General features: G+C 33.9%; 1 protein-coding gene across 1 annotated transcript in view; it reads right to left on the bottom strand.

Moving 5' to 3' along the window:
- LOC133644662 (PR domain zinc finger protein 5-like) overlaps positions 1–18,966 on the bottom strand; it is a 77,092-nt gene extending 58,126 nt beyond the window's left edge. Inside the window, exons 1-5 of the mRNA XM_062039337.1 lie at positions 18,704–18,966; positions 18,217–18,300; positions 6,144–6,266; positions 2,861–3,029; positions 2,617–2,794 (exon numbers count right to left, since the gene is read on the bottom strand). Coding sequence (XP_061895321.1) covers positions 2,617–2,794; positions 2,861–3,029; positions 6,144–6,266; positions 18,217–18,300; positions 18,704–18,796 — 647 coding nt within the window. The 5' untranslated portion in view covers positions 18,797–18,966. The remainder of the gene's footprint in view (positions 1–2,616; positions 2,795–2,860; positions 3,030–6,143; positions 6,267–18,216; positions 18,301–18,703) is intronic.
- Positions 18,967–24,524: the final 5,558 nt, after the last annotated feature.

Raw genomic sequence — 24,524 nt, forward strand, 5'->3', positions numbered from 1 at the left:
CTATGTCACAGCACAAACTATTTCACAACACAAAACTATGTCACAACACAAACTATGTCACAACACAAATTATGTCACAACACAAACTATGTCACGACCTAAAGTATGTCACGACATAAACTATGTTACAACACAAATTATGTCACAACACAAACTATGTCACAACACAAACTATGTCACAACACAAACTATGTCACAACACAAACTGTTTTACAACACAAACTATGTCACAACACAAACTATGCCACAACACAAGCTCTGTCAGAATACAAACTATGTCACAGCACAAACTATGTCACAACACAAACTATGTCAGAATACAAACTATGTCACAGCACAAACTATGTCACAACACAAACTATGTCACATCACAAACTATGTCACATCACAAACTATGTCACAACACAAACTATGTCAGAATACAAACTATGTCACAGCACAAACTATGTCACAGCACAAACTATGTCACAACACAAACTATGTCACATCACAAACTATGTCACAACACAAACTATGTCAGAATACAAACTATGTCACAGCACAAACTATGTCACAGCACAAACTATGTCACAACACAAACTATGTCACATCACAAACTATGGCACGACATAAACTATGTCACGACATAAACTATGTCAACACAAATTATGTCACAACACAAACTATGTCACAACATAAACTATGTCACAACACAAACTATTTCACAACACAAAACTATGTCACAACACAAACTATGTCACAACACAAATTATGTCACAACACAAACTATGTCACGACCTAAAGTATGTCACGACATAAACTATGTTACAACACAAATTATGTCACAACACAAACTGTGTCACAACACAAACTATTTCACAACACAAACTATGTCACAACACAAACTATGTCACAACACAAATTATGTCACAACACAAACTATGTCACAACACAAACTATGTCACAACACAAACTATGTCACAACACAAACTGTTTTACAACACAAACTATGTCACAACACAAACTATGCCACAACACAAGCTCTGTCAGAATACAAACTATGTCACAGCACAAACTATGTCACAACACAAACTATGTCAGAATACAAACTATGTCACAGCACAAACTATGTCACAACACAAACTATGTCACATCACAAACTATGTCACATCACAAACTATGTCACAACACAAACTATGTCAGAATACAAACTATGTCACAGCACAAACTATGTCACAGCACAAACTATGTCACAACACAAACTATGTCACATCACAAACTATGTCACAACACAAACTATGTCAGAATACAAACTATGTCACAGCACAAACTATGTCACAGCACAAACTATGTCACAACACAAACTATGTCACATCACAAACTATGGCACGACATAAACTATGTCACGACATAAACTATGTCAACACAAATTATGTCACAACACAAACTATGTCACAACATAAACTATGTCACAACACAAACTATGTCACGACATAAAGTATGTCACGACATAAACTATGTCATAACAAAAACTATTTCACAACACAAACTATGTCACAACACAAACTATTTCACAACACAAACGATGTCACAACATAAACTATGTCACAACACAACTATGTTACAACACAAATTATGTCACAACACCAACTGTCACAACACAAATTATGTCACAACACAACTATGTCACAACACAAACTATGTCAGAATACAAACTATGTCAGAATACAAACTGTCACAGCACAAACTATGTCACAACACAAACTATGTCACAACACAAACTGTTTTACAACACAAACTATATCACAACACAAACTATGCCACAACACAAACTCTGTCAGAATACAAACTGTCACAACACAAACTATGTCAGAATACAAACTATGTCACAATACAAAAAATGTCACAACACAACTGTGTCAAAACACAAATTTTGTCACAACACAAACTATGTCACAACACAATTATGTCACAACACAAACTATGTCACAACACAAACTATGTCAGAATACAAACTATGTCACAACATAAACTATGTCACAACACAAACTATGTCACAACACAAATTATGTCACAACACAAACTATGTCACAACACAAACTATGTCAGAATACAAACTATGTCACAGCACAAACTATGTCACAACACAAACTATGTCACAACACAAACTGTTTTACAACACAAACTATGTCACAACACAAACTATGCCACAACACAAACTCTGTCAGAATACAAACTGTCACAACACAAACTATGTCACAACACAAACTATGCCACAACACAAACTCTGTCAGAATACAAACTGTCACAACACAAACTATGTCAGAATACAAACTATGTCACAGCACAAACTATGTCACAACACAAACTATGTCACAATACAAACTATGTCACAATACAAAAAATGTCAAAACACAAATTTTGTCACAACACAAACTATGTCACAACACAAACTATGCCACAACACAAACTATGCCACAACACAAACTATGTCAGAATACAAACTATGTCACAACACAAACTACTTCACAACACAAACTATGTCCCAGCCTAAACGCGTGTGGTTGACAGCAGAGGACATGAAAGTGAAAGTGAAAGTGAAAGTGAAAGTGAAAGTGGAGAAGAGACTGGACTCACTGGCGCTGCAGGGCTTGCTTGACAGGGAACTTCTTGCCACAGTTCCTGCACTTGAAGTCCTTGTCCTCGGTGCTGGGTCTCTGGTGCAGACTCTGCAGGTGGGCCGCCAGGATCTCCTCACTGGGGAAGCTGCTCTCACACAGCAGGCAGGGGTGGTCTTCCTTCTTGATGACCAGCTCTGGAGGACGTGACAGGACAGTGAGCAGGTACCAGGACCGTGGAGGCGGTGGAAACAGGTGCATACCCATTTCTAGAAGGTGCTTGGCCTCCTTGCTGCTCTCCTCCTCATCCTTGGTCAACTCCTCCTCTTCCTCCTCCTCCTCCTCCTCCATGTCGCTGTCCAGGAAGCCAATCAGGAGCTCCGTGTCAGTCTCGATGTCGTCCACAGCCAGGTAGAAGATGTTCTCTCCGTCCTGGGAGGCACCGGAAGCTTCCATCACACCAATTTGACTCATTTCATTCTTATAAACCGTGTATGGTGAGGATGGTGTGCTGCTGATCTCTACTGCGGCTGTTGTGGTGGGGGGAATACTTCGAAGACCTCCTCAATCCCACCAACACGTCTTCCTATGAGGAAGCAGTTCCTGGGGAATCTGTGGTGGGCTCTCCTATTTCTGGGGCTGAGGTTGCCGAGGTAGTTAAAAAAGCTCCTCGGTGAAAAGCCCCTGGGGGTGGATGAGATCCGCCTGGAGTTCCTTAAGGCTCTGGATGCTGTGGGGCTGTCTTGGTTGACAAGACTCTGCAGCATCGCGTGGACATCGGGGGCGGTACCTCTGGATTGGCAGACCGGGGTGGTGGTTCCTCTCTTTAAGAAGGGGAACCGGAGGGTGTGTTCCAACTATCGTGTGATCACACTCCTCAGCCTTCCCGGTAAGGTCTATTCAGGTGTACTGGAGAGGAGGCTACGCCGGGTAGTCGAACCTCGGATTCAGGAGGAACAGTGTGGTTTTCGTCCTGGTCGTAGAACTGTGGACCAGCTCTATACTCTCGGCAGGGTCCTTGAGGGTGCATGGGAGTTTGCCCAACCAGTCTACATGTGCTTTGTGGACTTGGAGAAGGCATTCGACCGTGTCCCTCGGTAAGTGCTCAGAGAGTACGGGGTATCGGACTGTCTGATTGTGGCGGTCCGCTCCCTGTATGATCAGTGTCAGAGCTTAGTCCGCATTGCCGGCAGTAAGTCGGACACGTTTCCAGTGAGGGTTGGACTCCGCCAAGGCTGCCCTTTGTCACCCATTCTGTTCTGAACTTTTATGGACAGAATTTTAGGGCTTTGAGGGGATCCGGTTTGGTGGCTGCAGGATTAGGTCTCTGCTTTTTGCAGATGATGTGGTCCTGATGGCTTCAACTGGCCAGGATCTTCAGCTCTCACTGGATCGATTTTCAGCCGAGTGTGAAGCGACTGGGATGAGAATCAGCACCTCCAAGTCCGAGACCATGGTTCTCGTCCGGAAAAGGGTGGAGTGCCATCTCCGGGTTGGGGAGGAGATCTTGCCCCAAGTGGAGGAGTTCAAGTACCTCGGAGTCTTGTTCACGAGTGAGGGAAGAGTGGATGGTGAGATCGACAGGCGGATCGGTGCGGCGTCTTCAGTAATGCGGACGCTGTATCGATCCGTTGTGGTGAAGAAGGAGCTGAGCCAGAAGGCAAAGCTCTCAATTTACCGGTCGATCTACGTTCCCATCCTCACCTATGGTCATGAGCTTTGGGTTATGACCGAAAGGACAAGATCACGGGTACAAGCGGCCCAAATGAGTTTCCTCCGCCGGGTGGTGGGTCTCTCCCTTAGAGATAGGGTGAGAAGCTCTGTCATCCGGGAGGAGCTCAAAGTAAAGCCGCTGCTCCTCCACATGGAGAGGAGCCAGATGAGGTGGTTCGGGCATCTGGTCGGATGTCACCCGAACGCCTCCTTAGGGAGGTGTTTAGGGCACGTCCGACCGGTAGGAGGCCACAGGGAAGACCCAGGACACGTTGGTAAGACTATGTCTGCCGGCTGGCCTGGGAACGCCTCAGGATCCCCAGAGAGAAGCTGGGCGAAGTGGCTGGGGAGAAGGAAGTCTGGGCTTCCCTGCTTAGGCTGCTGCCCCCACGACCCGACCTCGGATAAGCGGAAGAAAATGGAGGGATGGATGGATGGATTCTTAAAAACTTAAAAATCTTGGATGCTGATACTTGGCACCATTTTAGAAGTATGCTAACTTTTCCTGTTAGCATGCTAACGTTTTATGCTAGCTATTTGGCTAACTTTATATTTCAAACCTAAAAATCATGGATGTTAAAACTTGGCGCCATCTTATAAGTATGCTAACTTTTCTTGTGATCATGCTAATATTAGCATGCTAGCCTTTTATGCTAGCATTTATACTCATTTTATTCCTATAAACCAAATAATCATGCATTTTGATACTTAGCACTTAGCGTATGCTAACTTTTCTTGTTAGCATGCTGATGTTAGCATGCTAACATTTTATGCCAGCATTTTTGCTCATTTCTTTTTATAAACCTAAAAATCATGAATTTTGATGCTTAGCGCCATCTTACAAGTATGCTAACTTTTCCTGTTAGCATGCTAATGTTAACATGCTAATGTTAGCATGCTAATGCTTTATGCTAGCATTTTCGCTCATTTCATTCTAAAAACTTAAAAATCATGGATGCTGATACTTGCCGCCATCTTCCAAGTATGGTAACTATTCCTGTTAGCATGCTAACGTTTTACGCCAGCATTTTTGCTCATTTCGTTTTTATAAACCTAAAAAATCATGAATTTTGATACTTGGCGCCATCTTACAAGTATGATTACATTTCCTGTTAGCATGCTAACAGCTAATGCTAGTATGCTAACGTTTTATGCTAACGTTTTAGCTGACTTTATACATCTAAACCTAAAAACCATGGATGCAGATACTTGGCGCCATGTTACAAGTATGCTAAGTTTTCCTGTTAGCATGTTAATGTTTGACATTAGCATTATCTATGGTCTAGGATTCACTTTTCAATCAATCAATCAATGTTTATTTATGTAGCCCTAAATCACAAGTGTCTCAAAGGGCTGAACTTTTAGCAAGTTTGAGACCAAACAGAAGCAGCCGTCGGCTCAGTGGGTCAATAATAAAAGCGAAAGCTAGCATTAGCTCACTGCTATCAATGCGCTGCTAAAATAGTCTGTCTGCGTTGGCGCTTATAATAATAATATCACTCATATTTGGTTAATTTTCAGGTCACGGCATGTAAATGGATTACTATTGGTGCTTTCTGGATGTTTTAGAGACTATTAAGGTGAGTGTTGACTCAATAGTTAAACATTTATTTACCATTTTGACTGCATAAAAAAGCCAATCCTTGTCTTACATAAGGATTGTGAACGATAAACAGCACATCTCTTTACAATGTTTACATATTTCCAGTATGACTGCTCTAATAATATGGCCATTTTGTTTATGTTTATTCACATTGTAAATACAATAGGATATGTTTAATGGCTACAATGAAACGTATAAAGGCTCCTTTGTCCACTGGAGAGGACATCTACCTGAATGGCCGCCAGGTTCTTCTGCTCCTGCGAAGGTGCCTGGTGGACGAAGCGCAGCCAGTTGGCGTAGCGCGGGTTGCTGGCGTCCAGGATGTAGAGAACATCCCCCTTGCTGCCGCGGACCTGCGGGAGGGAAACAAAACAGTCAAGTCTCTTGCTGGCAGCCAGAAGGAGGACATCTTTTATGAGGGCCACACCATCCAATATGGCCGCTGTGACAACAATAACACAACATTGGCCCTGCTGACGCTGACAACTGACTGCAATACTACACACAACTCTAGTCTTCTGCTCCAAATACTAATATGAATGATTGGACAGAATCACAGCAGGAAATGTTTCATTTTAGTTGTCACAACACAAACTATGCCACAACACAAACTATGTTACGACACAAACTATGTCACAACACAAACTATGTTACGACACAAACTATGTCACAACACAAACTATAGCACAACACAAACTATTTCACAACACAAGCTATGTCACAACACAACTATGTCACAACATGAACTGTGTTACAACACAAACTATGTCACAGCACAAACTATGTCACAACATGAACTATGTCACAACAAACTATGTCACAACACAAACTATGTCACAACATGAACTATGTCACAACAAACTATGTCACAACACAAACTATGTCACAACATGAACTATGTTACAACACAAACTATGTTACAACCCAAACTATGTCACAACACAAACTATGTCACAACACAAACTATGTTACAACACAAACTATGTCACAACACAAACTATGTTACAACACAAACTATGTCACAACACAAACTATGTCACAACACAAACTATGTCACAACACAAACTATTTCACAACACAAGCTATGTCACAACACAACTATGTCACAACATAACTATGTTACAACACAAACTATGTCACAGCACAAACTATGTCACAACATGAACTATGTTACAACACAAACTATGTCACAACACGAACTATGTCACAACATGAACTATGTCACAACAAACTATGTCACAACACAAACTATGTCACAACACAAACTATGTCACAACATGAACTATGTCACAACAAACTACCGTAATTTCCGGACTATAAGCCGCTACTTTTTCCCCTCGTTCTGGTCCCTGCGGCTTATACAACGGTGCGGCTTATATGCGGCCTGTTCTTCTCCGACACCGACGAAGAGGATTTCGGTGGTTTTAGTACGCAGGAGGAAGACGATGACACAATGATTAAAGACTGACTTTTCATATACCGGTAGGCTGGTTATTTTGATAACGTACATGCGAGCACTTTGTATTACTTAGCACCGTTGTATTATTTGTACTCTGCACAAATGCTGTTCGCCATGTCAAAGATGTGAAAGTTTGATTGAATGATTGAAGGATTTATAGTTAATAAATGGGACGCTTTGCGTTCCCAAACAGTCATCTCTGTCCCGACAATCCCCTCCGTGGTAGCAGGAACCCCTATATACTACGGCAGGGGTCACCAACCTTTTTTAACCAAGAGCTACTTCTTGGGTACTGATTAATGCGAAGGGCTACCAGTTTGATACACACTTAAATAAATTGCCAGAAATAGCCAATTTGCTCAATTTACCTTTAACTCTATGTTATTATTAATAATTAATGATATTTACACTTAATTGAACGGTTTAAAAGAGGAGAAAACACGAAAAAAATGACAATTAAATTTTGAAACATAGCTTATACTTATACTCTTTAAAATTCAAAATTCAACCGAAAAAAAGAAGAGAAAAACTAGCTAATTCGAATGTTTTTAAAAAAATTTAAAAAAGAATTTATGGAACATCGTTAGTAATTTTTCCTGATTAAGATTAGTTTTAGAATTTTGATGACATGTTTTAAATAGGTTAAAATCCAATCTGCACTTTGTTAGAATATATAACAAATTGGACCAAGCTATATTTCTAAAAAAGACAAATCATTATTTCTTCTAGATTTTCCAGAACAAAAATTTTAAAAGAAATTCAAAAGACTTTGAAATAAGATTTACATTTGATTCTACAGATTTTCTAGATTTGCCAGAATAATGTTTTTGAATTTTAATCATAATAAGTTTGAAGAAATATTTCACAAATATTCTTCGTCGAAAAAACAGAAGCTAAAATGAAGAATTAAATTAAAATTTATTTATTATTCTTTACAATAAAAAAAAAAAAATTTACTTGAACATTGATTTAAATTGTCAGGAAAGAAGAGGAAGGAATTTAAAAGGTAAAAAGGTATGTGTTTAAAAATCCTCAAATCATTTTTAAGGTTGTATTTTTTTCTCTAAAATTGTCTTTCTGAAAGTTATAAGAAGCAAAGTAAAAAAATTAATGAAATTATTTAAACAAGTGAAGACCAAGTCTTCAAAATATTTTCTTGGATTTTCAAATTTTATTTGAGTTTTGTCTCTCTTAGAATTAAAATGTCGGGCAAAGCGAGACCAGTTTGTTAGTAAATAAATACAATTTAAAAAATAGAGGCAGCTCACTGGTAAGTGCTGCTATTTGAGCTATTTTTAGAACAGGCCAGCGGGCTACTCATCTGGTCCTTACGGGCTACCTGGTGCCTGCGGGCACCACGTTGGTGACCCCTGTACTACGGTAATTACACATCAAAACCCTGCGGCTTATAGTCGGGTGCGGCTTATATAAGGAGCAATCTGTATTTTCCCCTAAATTTAGCTGGTGCGGCTTATAGTCAGGTGCGGCTTATAGTCCGGAAATTACGGTATGTCACAACACAAACTATGTCACAACACAAACTATGTTACAACACAAACTATGTCACAACACAAACTATGTTACAACACAAACTATATCACAACACAAACTATGTTACGACACAAACTATGTCACAACACAAACTGTTATTAAATATTATGTGTCATACCCTTCTAATTGATTCATTAAATATTATGTGTCATACCCTTCTAATTGATTCATTAAATATTATGTGTCATACCCTTCTAATTGATTCATTAAATATTATGAGTCATACCCTTCTAATTCATTCATTAAATATTATGTGTCATATCATGTGTCATACCCTTCTAATTGATTCATTAAATATTATGTGTCATACCCTTCTAATTGATACATTAAGATATTATGTGTCATACCCTTCTAATTGATTCATTAAATATTATGTGTCATACCCTTCTAATTGATACATTAAGATATTATGTGTCATACCCTTCTAATTGATTCATTAAATATTATGTGTCATACCCTTCTAATTGATACATTAAGATATTATGTGTCATACCCTTCTAATTGATTCATTAAATATTATGTGTCATACCCTTCTAATTGATTCATTAAATATTATGTGTCATACCCTTCTAATTGATTCATTAAATATTATGTGTCATACCCTTCTAATTGATTCATTAAATATTATGTGTCATACCCTTCTAATTGATTCATTAAATATTATGTGTCATACCCTTCTAATTGATTCATTAAATATTATGTGTCATACCCTTCTAATTGATTCATTAAATATTATGTGTCATACCCTTCTAATTGATTCATTAAATATTATGTGTCATACCCTTCTAATTGATTCATTACATATTATGTGTCATACCCTTCTAATTGATTCATTAAATATTATGTGTCATACCCTTCTAATTCATTCATTAAATATTATGTGTCATACCCTTCTAATTGATTCATTAAATATTAAGATGAATTGTGTCTAATGTTTAGTTGGATCCATGAATACAATTGTGATTCTTTCTTCTTGTGTTGTTTCATGAATGAGAAAGATGGAGTTAAAACTCTGGTATATACTTTCATCCAAGTCTTCATCATGAACATCTGGAATCATCTAGTCCACTTTTGTTCCTATATCTACAAATTACATTATATAGTGTTCCGCTACTTTGTCCATATTGTCATTTCTCTCTGTGAAGTATTGAGGGTCATCTTTTTTAGCACCACTTTTTAGTACGCTTCATGTTGTACTTTTTTTCCTGCCTCTATAGATCTTTGTGCTATGAACATTCTATATAACGTATATTTCCTCTGTGTTTTGCATTGTATTTATGGTAAACACATAAGGTAAATATAGAGGTGCTATTTCATGTCTCAAGAGCGCTAATAACCATTAAAAAAGAACATATTTAAGAGGTTGTAAAGAAGGTGTTTTCTTTGTGCGCCATAAGTAATCATTCCTACAATTGACATATCTTCGTCGTTCTGAAACCAATTAATGGCAATAAAAGAGGAATTACTGTATTCTTGAAAATATTATTGTCGTTAGTTTGTGACTTTTTTTTTTTTTCCTATGTTGACATTTGTGATTCTCAGCAGTTCATTTTCACACTTGACATAAAGACAACATTTAGTTAGCATGTAGCAAATAAGGAAATAATTACATTTTTTCACACTTGACATGTACATAAAGGCAATATTTAGTTAGCATGCTTTGAAGGAGAAAATAATTACATTTTTCACACTTGACATGAACATAAAGACAACATTTAGTTAGCATGTTCCAAATAAGGAAATAATAAAAAATTTCACACTTGACATGAACTTAAAGACAACATTTAGTTAGCATGTAGCAAATAAGTAAATAATTACATTTTTTACACTTGACATGAAAATAAAGACAACATTTAGTTAGCATTTAGCAAATAAGGAAATAATTACATTTTTTACCCTTGACATGAAAATAAAGACAATATTTAGTTAGCATGCTTTGAAGGAGAAAATAATTACATTTTTTCACACTTGACATGAACATAAAGACAACATTTAGTTAGCATGTAGCAAATAAGGAAATAATTACATGTTTCACACTTGACATGAACATAAAGACAATATTCAGTTAGCATGTAGCAAATGAGGAAATAATTAAATTTTTCACACTTGACGTGAACAGAAAGGCAACATTTAGTCAACATATTCCAAAAAAGGAAACAATAAAAAATGTTCACACTTGACATGAACATAAAGACAATATTCAGTTAGCATGTAGCAAATGAGAGAATAATTACATTTTTCACACTTGACGTGAACATAAAGACAATATTTAGTCAGCATGTTCCGCGGCCCTAAAAGGGACAAGCGGTAGAAAATGGATGGATGGATGGATGGATGTTCCAAAAAAGGAAACAATTAAATGTTTCACAATTGACATGAACATAAAGACAACATTTAGTTAGCATGTTCCAAATGAGGAAATAATTACATTTTTCACACTTGATGTGAACATAAAGGTTCCAAATGAGGAAATAATTAAATTTCTCACACTTGACATGACAACATTTAGTTAGCATGTTCCAAAAAAAGGGAACAATCATTTTTTTCACACTTGACGTGAACATAAACGCTCCAAATGAGGAAATAATGAAATTTCTCACACTTGACATGGCAACATTTAGTTAGCATGTTCCAAATGAGGAAATAATTACATTTTTCACACTTAACGTGAACATAAAGACAACATTTAGTTAGCATGTTCCAAATGAGGAAATAATTACATTTTTCATACTTGACGTGAACATCCATCCATCCATTTTCTACCACTTGTCCCTTGTAAAGGTTCCAAATGAGGAAATAATTAAATTTTTCACACTTGACATGACAACATTTAGTTAGCATGTTCCAAAAAAAGGGAACAATCATTTTTTTCACACTTGACGTGAACATAAACGCTCCAAATGAGGAAATAATGAAATTTCTCACACTTGACATGGCAACATTTAGTTAGCATGTTCCAAATGAGGAAATAATTACATTTTTCATACTTGACGTGAACATCCATCCATCCATTTTCTACCGCTTGTCCCTTGTAAAGGTTCCAAATGAGGAAATAATTAAATTTTTCACACTTGACATGACAACATTTAGTTAGCATGTTCCAAAAAAAGGGAACAATCATTTTTTTCACACTTGACGTGAACATAAACGCTCCAAATGAGGAAATAATTACATTTTTCACACTTGATGTGAACATAAACGCTCCAAATGAGGAAATATTGAAATTTCTCACACTTGACATGGCAACATTTAGTTAGCATGTTCCAAATGAGGAAATAATTACATTTTTCACACTTGATGTGAACATAAATGCAACATTTAGTTAGCATGTTCCAAATGAGGAAATAATTACATTTTTCACACTTGACGTGAACATAAACGCTCCAAATGAGGAAATAATTACATTTTTCACACTTGACATGGCAACATTTAGTTAGCATGTTCCAAATGAGGAAATAATTACATTTTTCACACTTGACATGAACATAAATGCAACATTTAGTTAGCATGTTTCAAATGAGGAAATAATTACATTTTTCACACTTGATGTGAACATAAACGCTCCAAATGAGGAAATATTGAAATTTCTCACACTTGACATGGCAACATTTAGTTAGCATGTTCCAAATGAGGAAATAATTACATTTTTCACACTTGATGTGAACATAAATGCAACATTTAGTTAGCATGTTCCAAATGAGGAAATAATTACATTTTTCACACTTGATGTGAACATAAATGCAACATTTAGTTAGCATGTTCCAAATGAGGAAATAATTAAATTTTTCACACTTGACATGAACATAAATGCAACATTTAGTTAGCATGTTCCAAATGAGGAAATAATTACATTTTTCACACTTGACATGAACATAAACGCTCCAAATGAGGAAATAATGAAATTTCTCACACTTGACATGGCAACATTTAGTTAGCATGTTCCAAAAAAGGAAACAATTTTCATTTTTCACACTTGACATGAACATAAATGCAACATTTAGTTAGCATGTTCCAAATGAGGAAATAATTACATTTTTCACACTTGATGTGAACATAAACGCTCCAAATGAGGAAATATTGAAATTTCTCACACTTGACATGGCAACATTTAGTTAGCATGTTCCAAATGAGGAAATAATTACATTTTTCACACTTGACATGAACATAAACGCTCCAAATGAGGAAATAATGAAATGTTTCACACTTGACATGGCAACATTTAGTTAGCATGTTCCAAATAAGGAAACAATTTTCATTTTTCACACTTGACATGAACATAAAGACAATATTTAGTTAGCATGTTCCAAAAAAGGAAACAATTAAAACATTTTCACACTTGACATGAACATAAATGCAACATTTAGTTAGCATGTTCCAAATGAGGAAATAATTACATTTTTCATACTTGACGTGAACATCCATCCATCCATTTTCTACCGCTTGTCCCTTGTAAAGGTTCCAAATAAGGAAATAATTACATTTTTCACACTTGACATGAACATAAAGGTTCCAAATGAGGAAATAATGAAATTTCTCACACTTGACATGGCAACATTTAGTTAGCATGTTCCAAAAAAAGGGAACAATCTTTTTTTTCACACTTGACATGAACATAAATTCAACATTTAGTTAGCATGTTCCAAATGAGGAAATAATTACATTTTTCACACTTGACGTGAACATAAACGCTCCAAATGAGGAAATAATTACATTTTTCACACTTGACATGGCAACATTTAGTTAGCATGTTCCAAATGAGGAAATAATTACATTTTTCACACTTGACATGAACATAAAGACAACATTTAGTTAGCATGTTCCAAATGAGGAAATAATTACATTTTTCACACTTGACATGAAATTAGGAAATAATTAAATTTTTCACACTTGACATGACAACATTAAGTTAGCATGTTCCAAAAAAAGTGAACAATCATTTTTTTCACACTTGACATGAACATAAAGACAACATTTAGTTAGCATGTTCCAAAAAAGGAAACAATTCAAACATTTTCACACTTGACATGAACATAAAGGTTCCAAATGAGGAAATAATTACATTTTTCACACTTGACATGGCAACATTTAGTTAGCATGTTCCAAATGAGGAAATAATTACATTTTTCACACTTGACATGAACATAAACGCTCCAAATGAGGAAATAATGAAATTTCTCACACTTGACATGGCAACATTTAGTCAGCATGTTCCAAATAAGGAAACAATCTTCATTTTTCACACTTGACATGAACATAAAGACAATATTTAGTTAACATGTTCCAAAAAAGGAAACAATTCAAACATTTTCACACTTGATGTGAACATAAAGACAACATTTAGTTAGCATGTTCCAAATGAAGAAATAATTACATTTTTCACACTTGACGTGAACATAAAGGCAACATTTAGTTAGCATTTTTCACACTTGACGTGAACATAAAGACGACATTTAGTCAGCATGTTCCAAATGAGGAAACGATTTTCATTTTTCACACTTGACATGAACATAAAGACAATATTTAATTAGCATGTTCCAAAAAAGGAAACAATTAAAACATTTTCACACTTGATTTGAACATAAAGACAACATTTAGTTAGCATGTTCCAAATGAGGAAATAATTACATTTTTCACACTTGACGTGAACATAAACGCTCCAAATGAGGAAGTAATTACATTTTTCACACTTGACATGACAACATTTAGTTAGCATGTTCCAAAAAAAGGGAACAATCATTTTTTTCACACTTGACATGAACATAAATGCTCCAAATGAGGAAATAATGAAATTTTTCACACTTGACATGGCAACATTTAGTTAGCATGTTCCAAATGAGGATATAATTACATTTTTCACACTTGATGTGAACATAAAGGTTCCAAATGAGGAAATAATTACATTTTTCACACTTGACATGGCAACATTTAGTCAGCATGTTCCAAATAAGGAAACAATTTTCATTTTTCACACTTGACATGAACATGAAGACAATATTTAATTAGCATGTTCCAAAAAAGGAAACAATTCAAACATTTTCACACTTGATGTGAACATAAAGACAACATTTAGTTAGCATGTTCCAAATGAGGAAATAATATCATTTTTCACACTTGACATGAACATGAAGACAATATTTAATTAGCACGTTCCAAAAAAGGAAACAATTCAAACATTTTCACACTTGATGTGAACATAAAGACAACATTTAGTTAGCATGTTCCAAATGAGGAAATAATAACATTTTTCACACTTGACGTGAACATAAAGGCAACATTTAGTTAGCATTTTTCACACTTGACGTGAACATAAAGACGACATTTAGTTAGCATGTTCCAAATGAGGAAACGATTTTCATTTTTCACACTTGACATGAACATAAAGACAATATTTAATTAGCATGTTCCAAAAAAGGAAACAATTAAAACATCTTCACACTTGATTTGTACATAAAGACAACATTTAGTTAGCATGTTCCAAATGAGGAAATAATTACATTTTTCACACTTGACGTGAACATAAACGCTCCAAATGAGGAAATATTGAAATTTCTCACACTTGACATGGCAACATTTAGTCAGCATGTTCCAAATGAGGAAACAATTTTCATTTTTCACACTTGACATGAACATAAAGACAATATTTAATTAGCATGTTCCAAAAAAGGAAACAATTAAAACATTTTCACACTTGATGTGAACATAAAGACAAGATTTAGTTAGCATGTTCCAAATAAGGAAATAATTACATTTTTCATACTTGACGTGAACATTCATCCATCCATTTCCTACCGCTTGTCCCTTGTAAAGGTTCCAAATAAGGAAATAATTACATTTTTCACACTTGACATGAACATAAATGCAACATTTAGTTAGCATGTTCCAAATGAGGAAATAATTACATTTTTCACACTTGATGTGAACATAAAGGTTCCAAATGAGGAAATAATTACATTTTTCACACTTGACATGAACATAAAGACAACATTTAGTTAGCATGTTCCAAATGAGGAAATAATTACATTTTTCACACTTGACATGGCAACATTTAGTCAGCATATTCCAAATAAGGAAACAATTTTTATTTTTCACACTTGACATGAACATAAAGACAATATTTAATTAGCATGTTCCAAAAAAGGAAACAATTCAAACATTTTCACACTTGATGTGAACATAAAGACAACATTTAGTTAGCATGTTCCAAATGAGGAAATAATAACATTTTTCACACTTGACGTGAACATAAAGGCAACATTTAGTTAGCATTTTTCACACTTGACGTGAACATAAAGACGACATTTAGTTAGCATGTTCCAAATGAGGAAACGATTTTCATTTTTCACACTTGACATGAACATAAAGACAATATTTAATTAGCATGTTCCAAAAAAGGAAACAATTAAAACATCTTCACACTTGATTTGAACATAAAGACAACATTTAGTTAGCATGTTCCAAATGAGGTAATAATTACATTTTTCACACTTGACGTGAACATAAACGCTCCAAATGAGGAAATATTGAAATTTTTCACACTTGACATGGCAACATTTAGTTAGCATGTTCCAAATAAGGAAATAATTACATTTTTCATACTTGACGTGAACATCCATCCATCCATTTCCTACCGCTTGTCCCTTGTAAAGGTTCCAAATAAGGAAATAATTACATTTTTCACACTTGACATGAACATAAATGCAACATTTAGTTAGCATGTTCCAAATGAGGAAATAATTACATTTTTCACACTTGATGTGAACATAAAGGTTCCAAATGAGGAAATAATTACATTTTTCACACTTGACATGAACATAAAGATAACATTTAGTTAGCATGTTCCAAATGAGGAAATAATTACATTTTTCACACTTGATGTGAACATAAAGGTTCCAAATGAGGAAATAATTACATTTTTCACACTTGACATGAACATAAAGATAACATTTAGTTAGCATGTTCCAAATGAGGAAATAATTACATTTTTCACACTTGATGTGAACATAAAGGTTCCAAATGAGGAAATAATTACATTTTTCACACTTGACATGAACATAAAGGTTCCAAATGAGGAAATAATTAAATTTTTCACACTTGACATGGCAACATTTAGTTAGCATGTTCCAAAAAAAGGGAACAATCATTTTTTTCCACACTTGACATGAACATAAACGCTCCAAATGAGGAAATATTGAAATTTCTCACACTTGACATGGCAACATTTAGTCAGCATGTTCCAAATGAGGAAATAATTTTCATTTTTCACACTTGACATGAACATAAAGACAATATTTAATTAGCATGTTCCAAAAAAGGAAACAATTCAAACATTTTCACACTTGATGTGAACATAAAGACAACATTTAGTTAGCATGTTCCAAATGAGGAAATAATTACATTTTTCATACTTGACGTGAACATCCATCCATCCATTTTCTACCGCTTGTCCCTTGTAAAGGTTCCAAATAAGGAAATAATTACATTTTTCACACTTGACATGAACATAAAGGTTCCAAATGAGGAATTAATTACATTTTTCACACTTGACATGACAACATTTAGTTAGCATGTTCCAAAAAAAGGGAACAATCATTTTTTTCACACTTGACGTGAACATAAACGCTCCAAATGAGGAAATATTGAAATTTCTCACACTTGACATGGCAACATTTAGTTAGCATGTTCCAAATGAGGAAATAATTACATTTTTCACACTTGACATGAACATAAATGCAACATTTAGTTAGCATGTTCCAAATGAGGAAATAATTAAATTTTTCACACTTGACGTGAACATAAACGCTCCAAATGAGGAAATAATGAAATTTCTCACACTTGACATGGCAACATTTAGTTAGCATGTTCCAAATAAGGAAACAATTTTCATTTTTCACACTTGACATGAACATAAATGCAACATTTAGTTAGCATGTTCCAAATTAGGAAATAATTACATTTTTCACACTTAACGTGAACATAAAGACAACATTTAGTTAGCATGTTCCAAATGAGGAAATAATTACATTTTTCATACTTGACGTGAACATCCATCCATCCATTTTCTACCGCTTGTCCCTTGTAAAGGTTCCAAATACGGAAATAATTACATTTTTCACACTTGACATGAACATAAAGGTTCCAAATTGGGAAATAATTAAATTTTTCACACTTGACATGACAACATTTAGTTAGCATGTTCCAAAAAAAGGGAAAAATAATTTTTTTCACACTTGACGCGAACATAAAGACAACATTTAGTTAGCATGTAGCAACTAATTAGCATCAAAGTTGCGTACCTCCCACATAAGTCTGCTGTCAGAACCTTCGTCCAGCTCGCAAGGAAGCTTCTTCTCGCCTGCAAAGGGTCCAAACTTCTCTCCCTGCGTAATAAACATTAAAATACGGAGTTAGACGCCAAAACAAAACAAAGAAAAGTCAACTTGTGATGATTAGTGTTAGCATGACAGCTAGCTTAGCCGCACTTCCGGGGGGCGTGGTCATTAAAAAACGTCACGTTTATATTGAACGTAAAGCTTTAAAAATGACGCAAAATGAATATTTTTAATAATGTTTAGAAGTCATTTCGTGGACAAAATGAACTTTGTTAGTGTTTCGAATGGGCGAGGATAAAAAGTGGTTTAAGTGAGAAGTAGTGTTGCTACGTGGCACTTCACGTCACGTCACGTCTCCCACGTCAAACTCCTTTTCCACAACTCTCACCGCACTAACCTGACCAGGGTCTAGCGGGGGGGGGGGGGGGGAATAAAAGTCCAGACTACGAACCTTTTTCACCCGCCTCGCCGTGAAAAGGCCGATCCCGTCCTGGACTTTGGAGGCTTTGAGGGAGAATCTGTGCGGCACGTACATGCCCAGCATCTTCCACGCAGACTACTTCCACAGACACGTCACGCGTGTCCCCGCCGCCGCCCGCGGACACCTTTTGTCATTTTGCAATTTGGAGCGGATCTTTCTGCACAAAGACGAACATCTTGTGGACTTTTTGTGGACTTGTTGAGGACTTGTTGCTCGGCCGCAGGCAGGAAGAGCACGGCGGCTCCTGATTGGTCCAAAACTTTTGGACCCGGAAGTCACCTTGACCGTCATCACAACACACAACATTATTTTTATATTATTATAATTATTATAAATATGTTATCTAAATAGATTATAAATACACGTATAATTTATATATATGTTGTTGTATTTTCATTTATTTTAATAATAATGTAACTAGTCACCTTGACTGTCATAACAACACACAATATTATTGTTATATTATTATAAATATGTTATCTAACTAGCTAATAAATACACGTATAATTTATATTTATGTTGTTGTATTTTCATTTATTTTAATAATAATGTAACTAGTCACATTTACTGTCATAACACACAACATTATTGTTATATTATTATAAATATGTTATCTAAATAGATTATAAATACACGTATAATTTATATATATGTTGTTGTATTTTCATTTATTTTAATAATAATGTAACTAGTCACCTTGACTGTCAAAACAACACACAATATTATTGTTATATTATTATAAATATGTTATCTAACTAGCTTATAAATACACGTATAATTTATATTTATGTTGTTGTATTTTCATTTATTTTAATAATAATGTAACTAGTCACATTTACTGTCATAACACACAACATTATTGTTATATTATTATAAATATGTTATCTAACTAGCTTAAAAATACACATATAATTTATATATATGTTGTTGTATTTTCATTTATTTTAATAATAATGTAACTAGTCAACTTGACTGTCATAACAACACACAATATTATTGTTATATTATTATAAATATGTTATCTAACTAGCTTATAAATACACGTATAATTTATATTTATGTTGTTGTATTTTCATTTATTTTAATAATAATGTAACTAGTCACATTTACTGTCCTAACACACAATATTATTGTTATATTTTTATAAATATGTTATCTAACTAGCTTATAAATACACATATAATTTATATATATGTTGTTGTATTTTCATTTATTTTAATAATAATGTAACTAGTCACATTTACTGTCATAACACACAATATTATTGTTATATTATTATAAATATGTTATCTAACTAGCTTATAAATACACATATAAATTATATATATGTTGTTGTATTTTCATTTATTTTAATAATAATGTAACTAGTCACATTTACTGTCATAACACACAATATTTGACATTATATTATGTTATTATAATTATGTTATCTAAATAGCTTATAAATACAAGTATAGTTTATCTTTTTGTTGATGTATTTTCATTTATTTTAATAATAATTTTACTGGAGTCACATTTACTGTCGTCACCACGTGACAATATTATAACATACAATAATTGATATAATATTATCTAAATAACTAAATGTTTTATTATCATTTATTCCAACAATGTAACCAGAATCGCATTTACTGTTTTATATATATATATATATATATATATATATATATATATATATATATATATATATATATATATATATATATATATATATATATATATATATGTATATATATTTATATATATATACATATATATATATGTATATATTCATATATATACATATACATACTGTACATATGTATGTGTATATATATATATATATATATATATATATATATATATATATATATATATATATATATATATACATACTGTATATATATATATATATATATATACATATACATACTGTATATATATATATATGTATATATATATATATATATATACATATATACATATACTGTATGTATATATATATATATATATATATACATATATACTGTATGTATACATATACAAACTGAGTATATATACATATATATACATATACATATATATATCCATATATACAGTATATATACACATTTACATACAGTTTATACATGTATATATAGACATATATATATATATATATATATATATATATATATATCTATATATATATATATATACAGTATATATATATATGTATATATATTTATATATATATACATATATATATATGTATATATTCATATATATACATATACATACTGTACATATGTATGTATATATATATATATATATATATATATATATATATATATATATATATATACATACTGTATATATATATATATATATACATATAAATACTGTATATATGTATATATATATATATATATATATATATACATATATACATATACTGTATATATATATATATATATATATATATATATATATACATATATACTGTATGTATACATATACAAACTGAGTATATATACATATATATACATATACATATATATATCCATATATACAGTATATATACACATTTACATACAGTTTATACATGTATATATAGACATATATTCATGTATATGTATATTTATACATATTACAACTTTAAATAACTAAATTATATATATAAAAATATATATATACAGGATATATATATATACTGTGTTACTGTACTACACATTTAAATATACTGTAGTACACACTGCAGTACTTATTTCAATATACTGTCATATATATTCCAATATACCGGAGTAAATATTTATATTTACCGGATTACATATTTAAATTTACTTTCACAACATTTGAATATACTGCAGTACACATTTGAATGTAATATACTACATATTTAAATGTACTGTCGTACATATTGAATATACTGCAGTACATATTTGAATGTAATATACTACATATTTGAATGTACTGTCGTACATATTGAATATACTGCAGTACATATTTGAATGTATTCAATTACTGTAGTACATACTGCAGTACTTACGTTGTGTAAATGGCAAATAAAAAGAGAATACAATGATTTGCAAATCCTTTTGAACTTATATTCACTCTTTCACTATGAAGCCACATTGATGTAACACGTGGCTTGGCATTGAAATAAGCAGGGGCGTCCATGGTAACGTTGCTTGGATGGCAACATATGTTGCTCCAAAAGCTGTATGTACCTTTCAGCATTAATGGTGCCTTCACAGATGTGTAAGTTACCCATGTCGTGGGCACTAATACACCCCCATACCATCACACATGCTGCCTTTTACACTTTGCATCTAGAACAATCCGGATGGTTCTTTTCCTCTTTGGTCCGGAGGACACGACATTCACAGTTTCCAAAAACAACTTGAAATGTGGACTCGTCGGACTACAGAACACTTTTCCACTTTGTATCAGTCCATCTTAGATGAGCTCAGGCCCAGCGAAGCCGACGGCGTTTCTGGGTGTTGTTGATAAACGGCTTTCGCCTTGCATAGTAGAGTTTTAACTTGCACTTACAGATGTAGCGACCAACTGTAGTTACTGACAGTGGTTTTCTGAAGTGTTCCTGAGGATTTGCAAATCATTGCATTCTGTTTTTATTTACCATTTACACAACGTGACAACTTCACTGCTTTGGGGGTTTGTAGTTTGTATTGTGACATAGTTTTTGTTGTAGCGTAGTTTGTGTTGTGACATAGTTTGTTGTGACATAGTTTGTGTTGTGACATAGTTTGTTGTGACATAGTTTGTGTTGTGGCATAGTTTGTATTGTGACAGTTTGCGTTGTGACATAGTTTGTGTTGTGACATAGTTTGTGTTGTGACATAGTTTGTGCGGTGACATAGTTATAAATCAAGTGAAATGTGAGTATTTTGTCCTACTAGTCTTAATTTTGGGATGTGCTACCTTTTCAAACATTTTTGAAACATTTACTGGATAGTTTGTGTTGTGACAGTTCATGTTGTGACATAGTTTGTGTTGTGACAGTTTGTGTTGTGACATAGTTTGTTGTGACATAGTTTGTGTTGTGATGTAGTTTGTGTTGTGACATAGTTTGTGTTGTGATGTAGTTTGTGTTCTGACATAGTTTGTGTTGTAACAGTTTGTGTTGTGACATAGTTTGTGTTGTGACATAGCTTGTGTTGTGACATAGTTTGTGTTGTGATATAACTTATGTTGTGACATAGTTTGTGTTGTGACATAGTTTGTGTTGTGACGTAGTTTGTGCTGTGACATAGTTTGTGTTGTGACGTAGTTTGTATTGTGACATAGTTTTTGTTGTAGTGTAATTTGTGTTGTGACATAGTTTGTGTTGTAAGATAGTTTGTGCTGTGACATAGTTTGTGTTGTAACATAGTTTGTGTTGTGACATAGTTTTTGTTGTAACGTAGTTTGTGTTGTGACATAGTTGTGTTGTGACGTAGTTTGTGTTGTGACATAGTTTGTGTTGTGACATAGTTTGTGATGTGACATAATTTGTCGTGACATAATTTGTGTTGTGACATAGTTTGTGTGGTGACATAGTTTGTGTTGTGACATAGTTTGTTTGGTGACATAGTTTGTGTCGTGACATAGTTTGTGTTGTGACATAGTTTGTGTGGTGACATAGTTTGTGTTGTGACATAGTTTGTGTTGTGACATAGTTTGTGATGTGACATAGTTTGTGTTGTGACATAGTTTGTGTGGTGACATAGTTTGTGTTGTGACATAGTTTGTGTCGTGACATAGTTTGTGTTGTGACATAGTTTGTGCGGTGACATAGTTTGTGTTGTGACATAGTTTGTGTTGTGACATAGTTTGTGTGGTGACATAGTTGTGTTGTGAAATAGTTTGTGATGTGACATTGTTTGTGTTGTAGCATAGTTTGTGTTGTGACATAGTTTGTGTTGTGACATAGTTTGTGTGGTGACATAGTTTGTGTTGTGACATAGTTTGTGATGTGACATTGTTTGTGTTGTAGCATAGTTTATGTTGTGACATAGTTTGTGTGGTGACATAGTTGGAGTTGTGACTTTGTTTGTGTTGTGACTTAGTTGGTGTTGTGACATTGTTTGTGTTGTGACATATTTTGTGTTGTGACATAGTTGTGTTGTGACGTAGTTTTTGTTGTGACGTAGTTGGCGTTGTGACGTAGTTGGTGTTGTGACATAGTTGGAGTTGTGACTTAGTTCGTGTTGTGACATAGTTGGTGTTGTGACTTAGTTGGTGTTGTGACTTAGTTTGTGTTGTGACATTGTTTGTGTTGTGACATATTTTGTGTTGTGACATAGTTGTGTTGTGACGTAGTTTGTGTTGTGACATAGTTTATGTTGTGACATAGTTTGTGTTGTGACGTAGTTGGTGTTGTGACATTGTTTGTGTTGTGACATATTTTGTGTTGTGACATAGTTGTGTTGTGACGTAGTTGGCGTTGTGACTTAGTTGGTGTTGTGACATAGTTGGTGTTGTGACTTAGTTTGTGTTGTGACATAGTTGGTGTTGTGACTTAGTTGGTGTTGTGACTTAGTTTGTGTTGTGACATTGTTTGTGTTGTGACATATTTTGTGTTGTGACATAGTTGTGTTGTGACGTAGTTGGTGTTGTGACATAGTTTATGTTGTGACGTAGTTGGTGTTGTGACGTAGTTGGTGTTGTGACATAGTTGGTGTTGTGACATAGTTGGTGTTGTGACGTAGTTGGTGTTGTGACATAGTTTGTGTTGTGACATAATTGTGTTGTGACGTAGTTGGTGTTGTGACATAGTTGGAGTTGTGACATAGTTTGTGTTGTGACATAGTTATGTTGTGACATAGTT

The sequence above is a fragment of the Entelurus aequoreus genome, linkage group LG27, assembly GCF_033978785.1.
Source record: "Entelurus aequoreus isolate RoL-2023_Sb linkage group LG27, RoL_Eaeq_v1.1, whole genome shotgun sequence".
Taxonomy (NCBI): Eukaryota; Metazoa; Chordata; class Actinopteri; order Syngnathiformes; family Syngnathidae; genus Entelurus; species Entelurus aequoreus.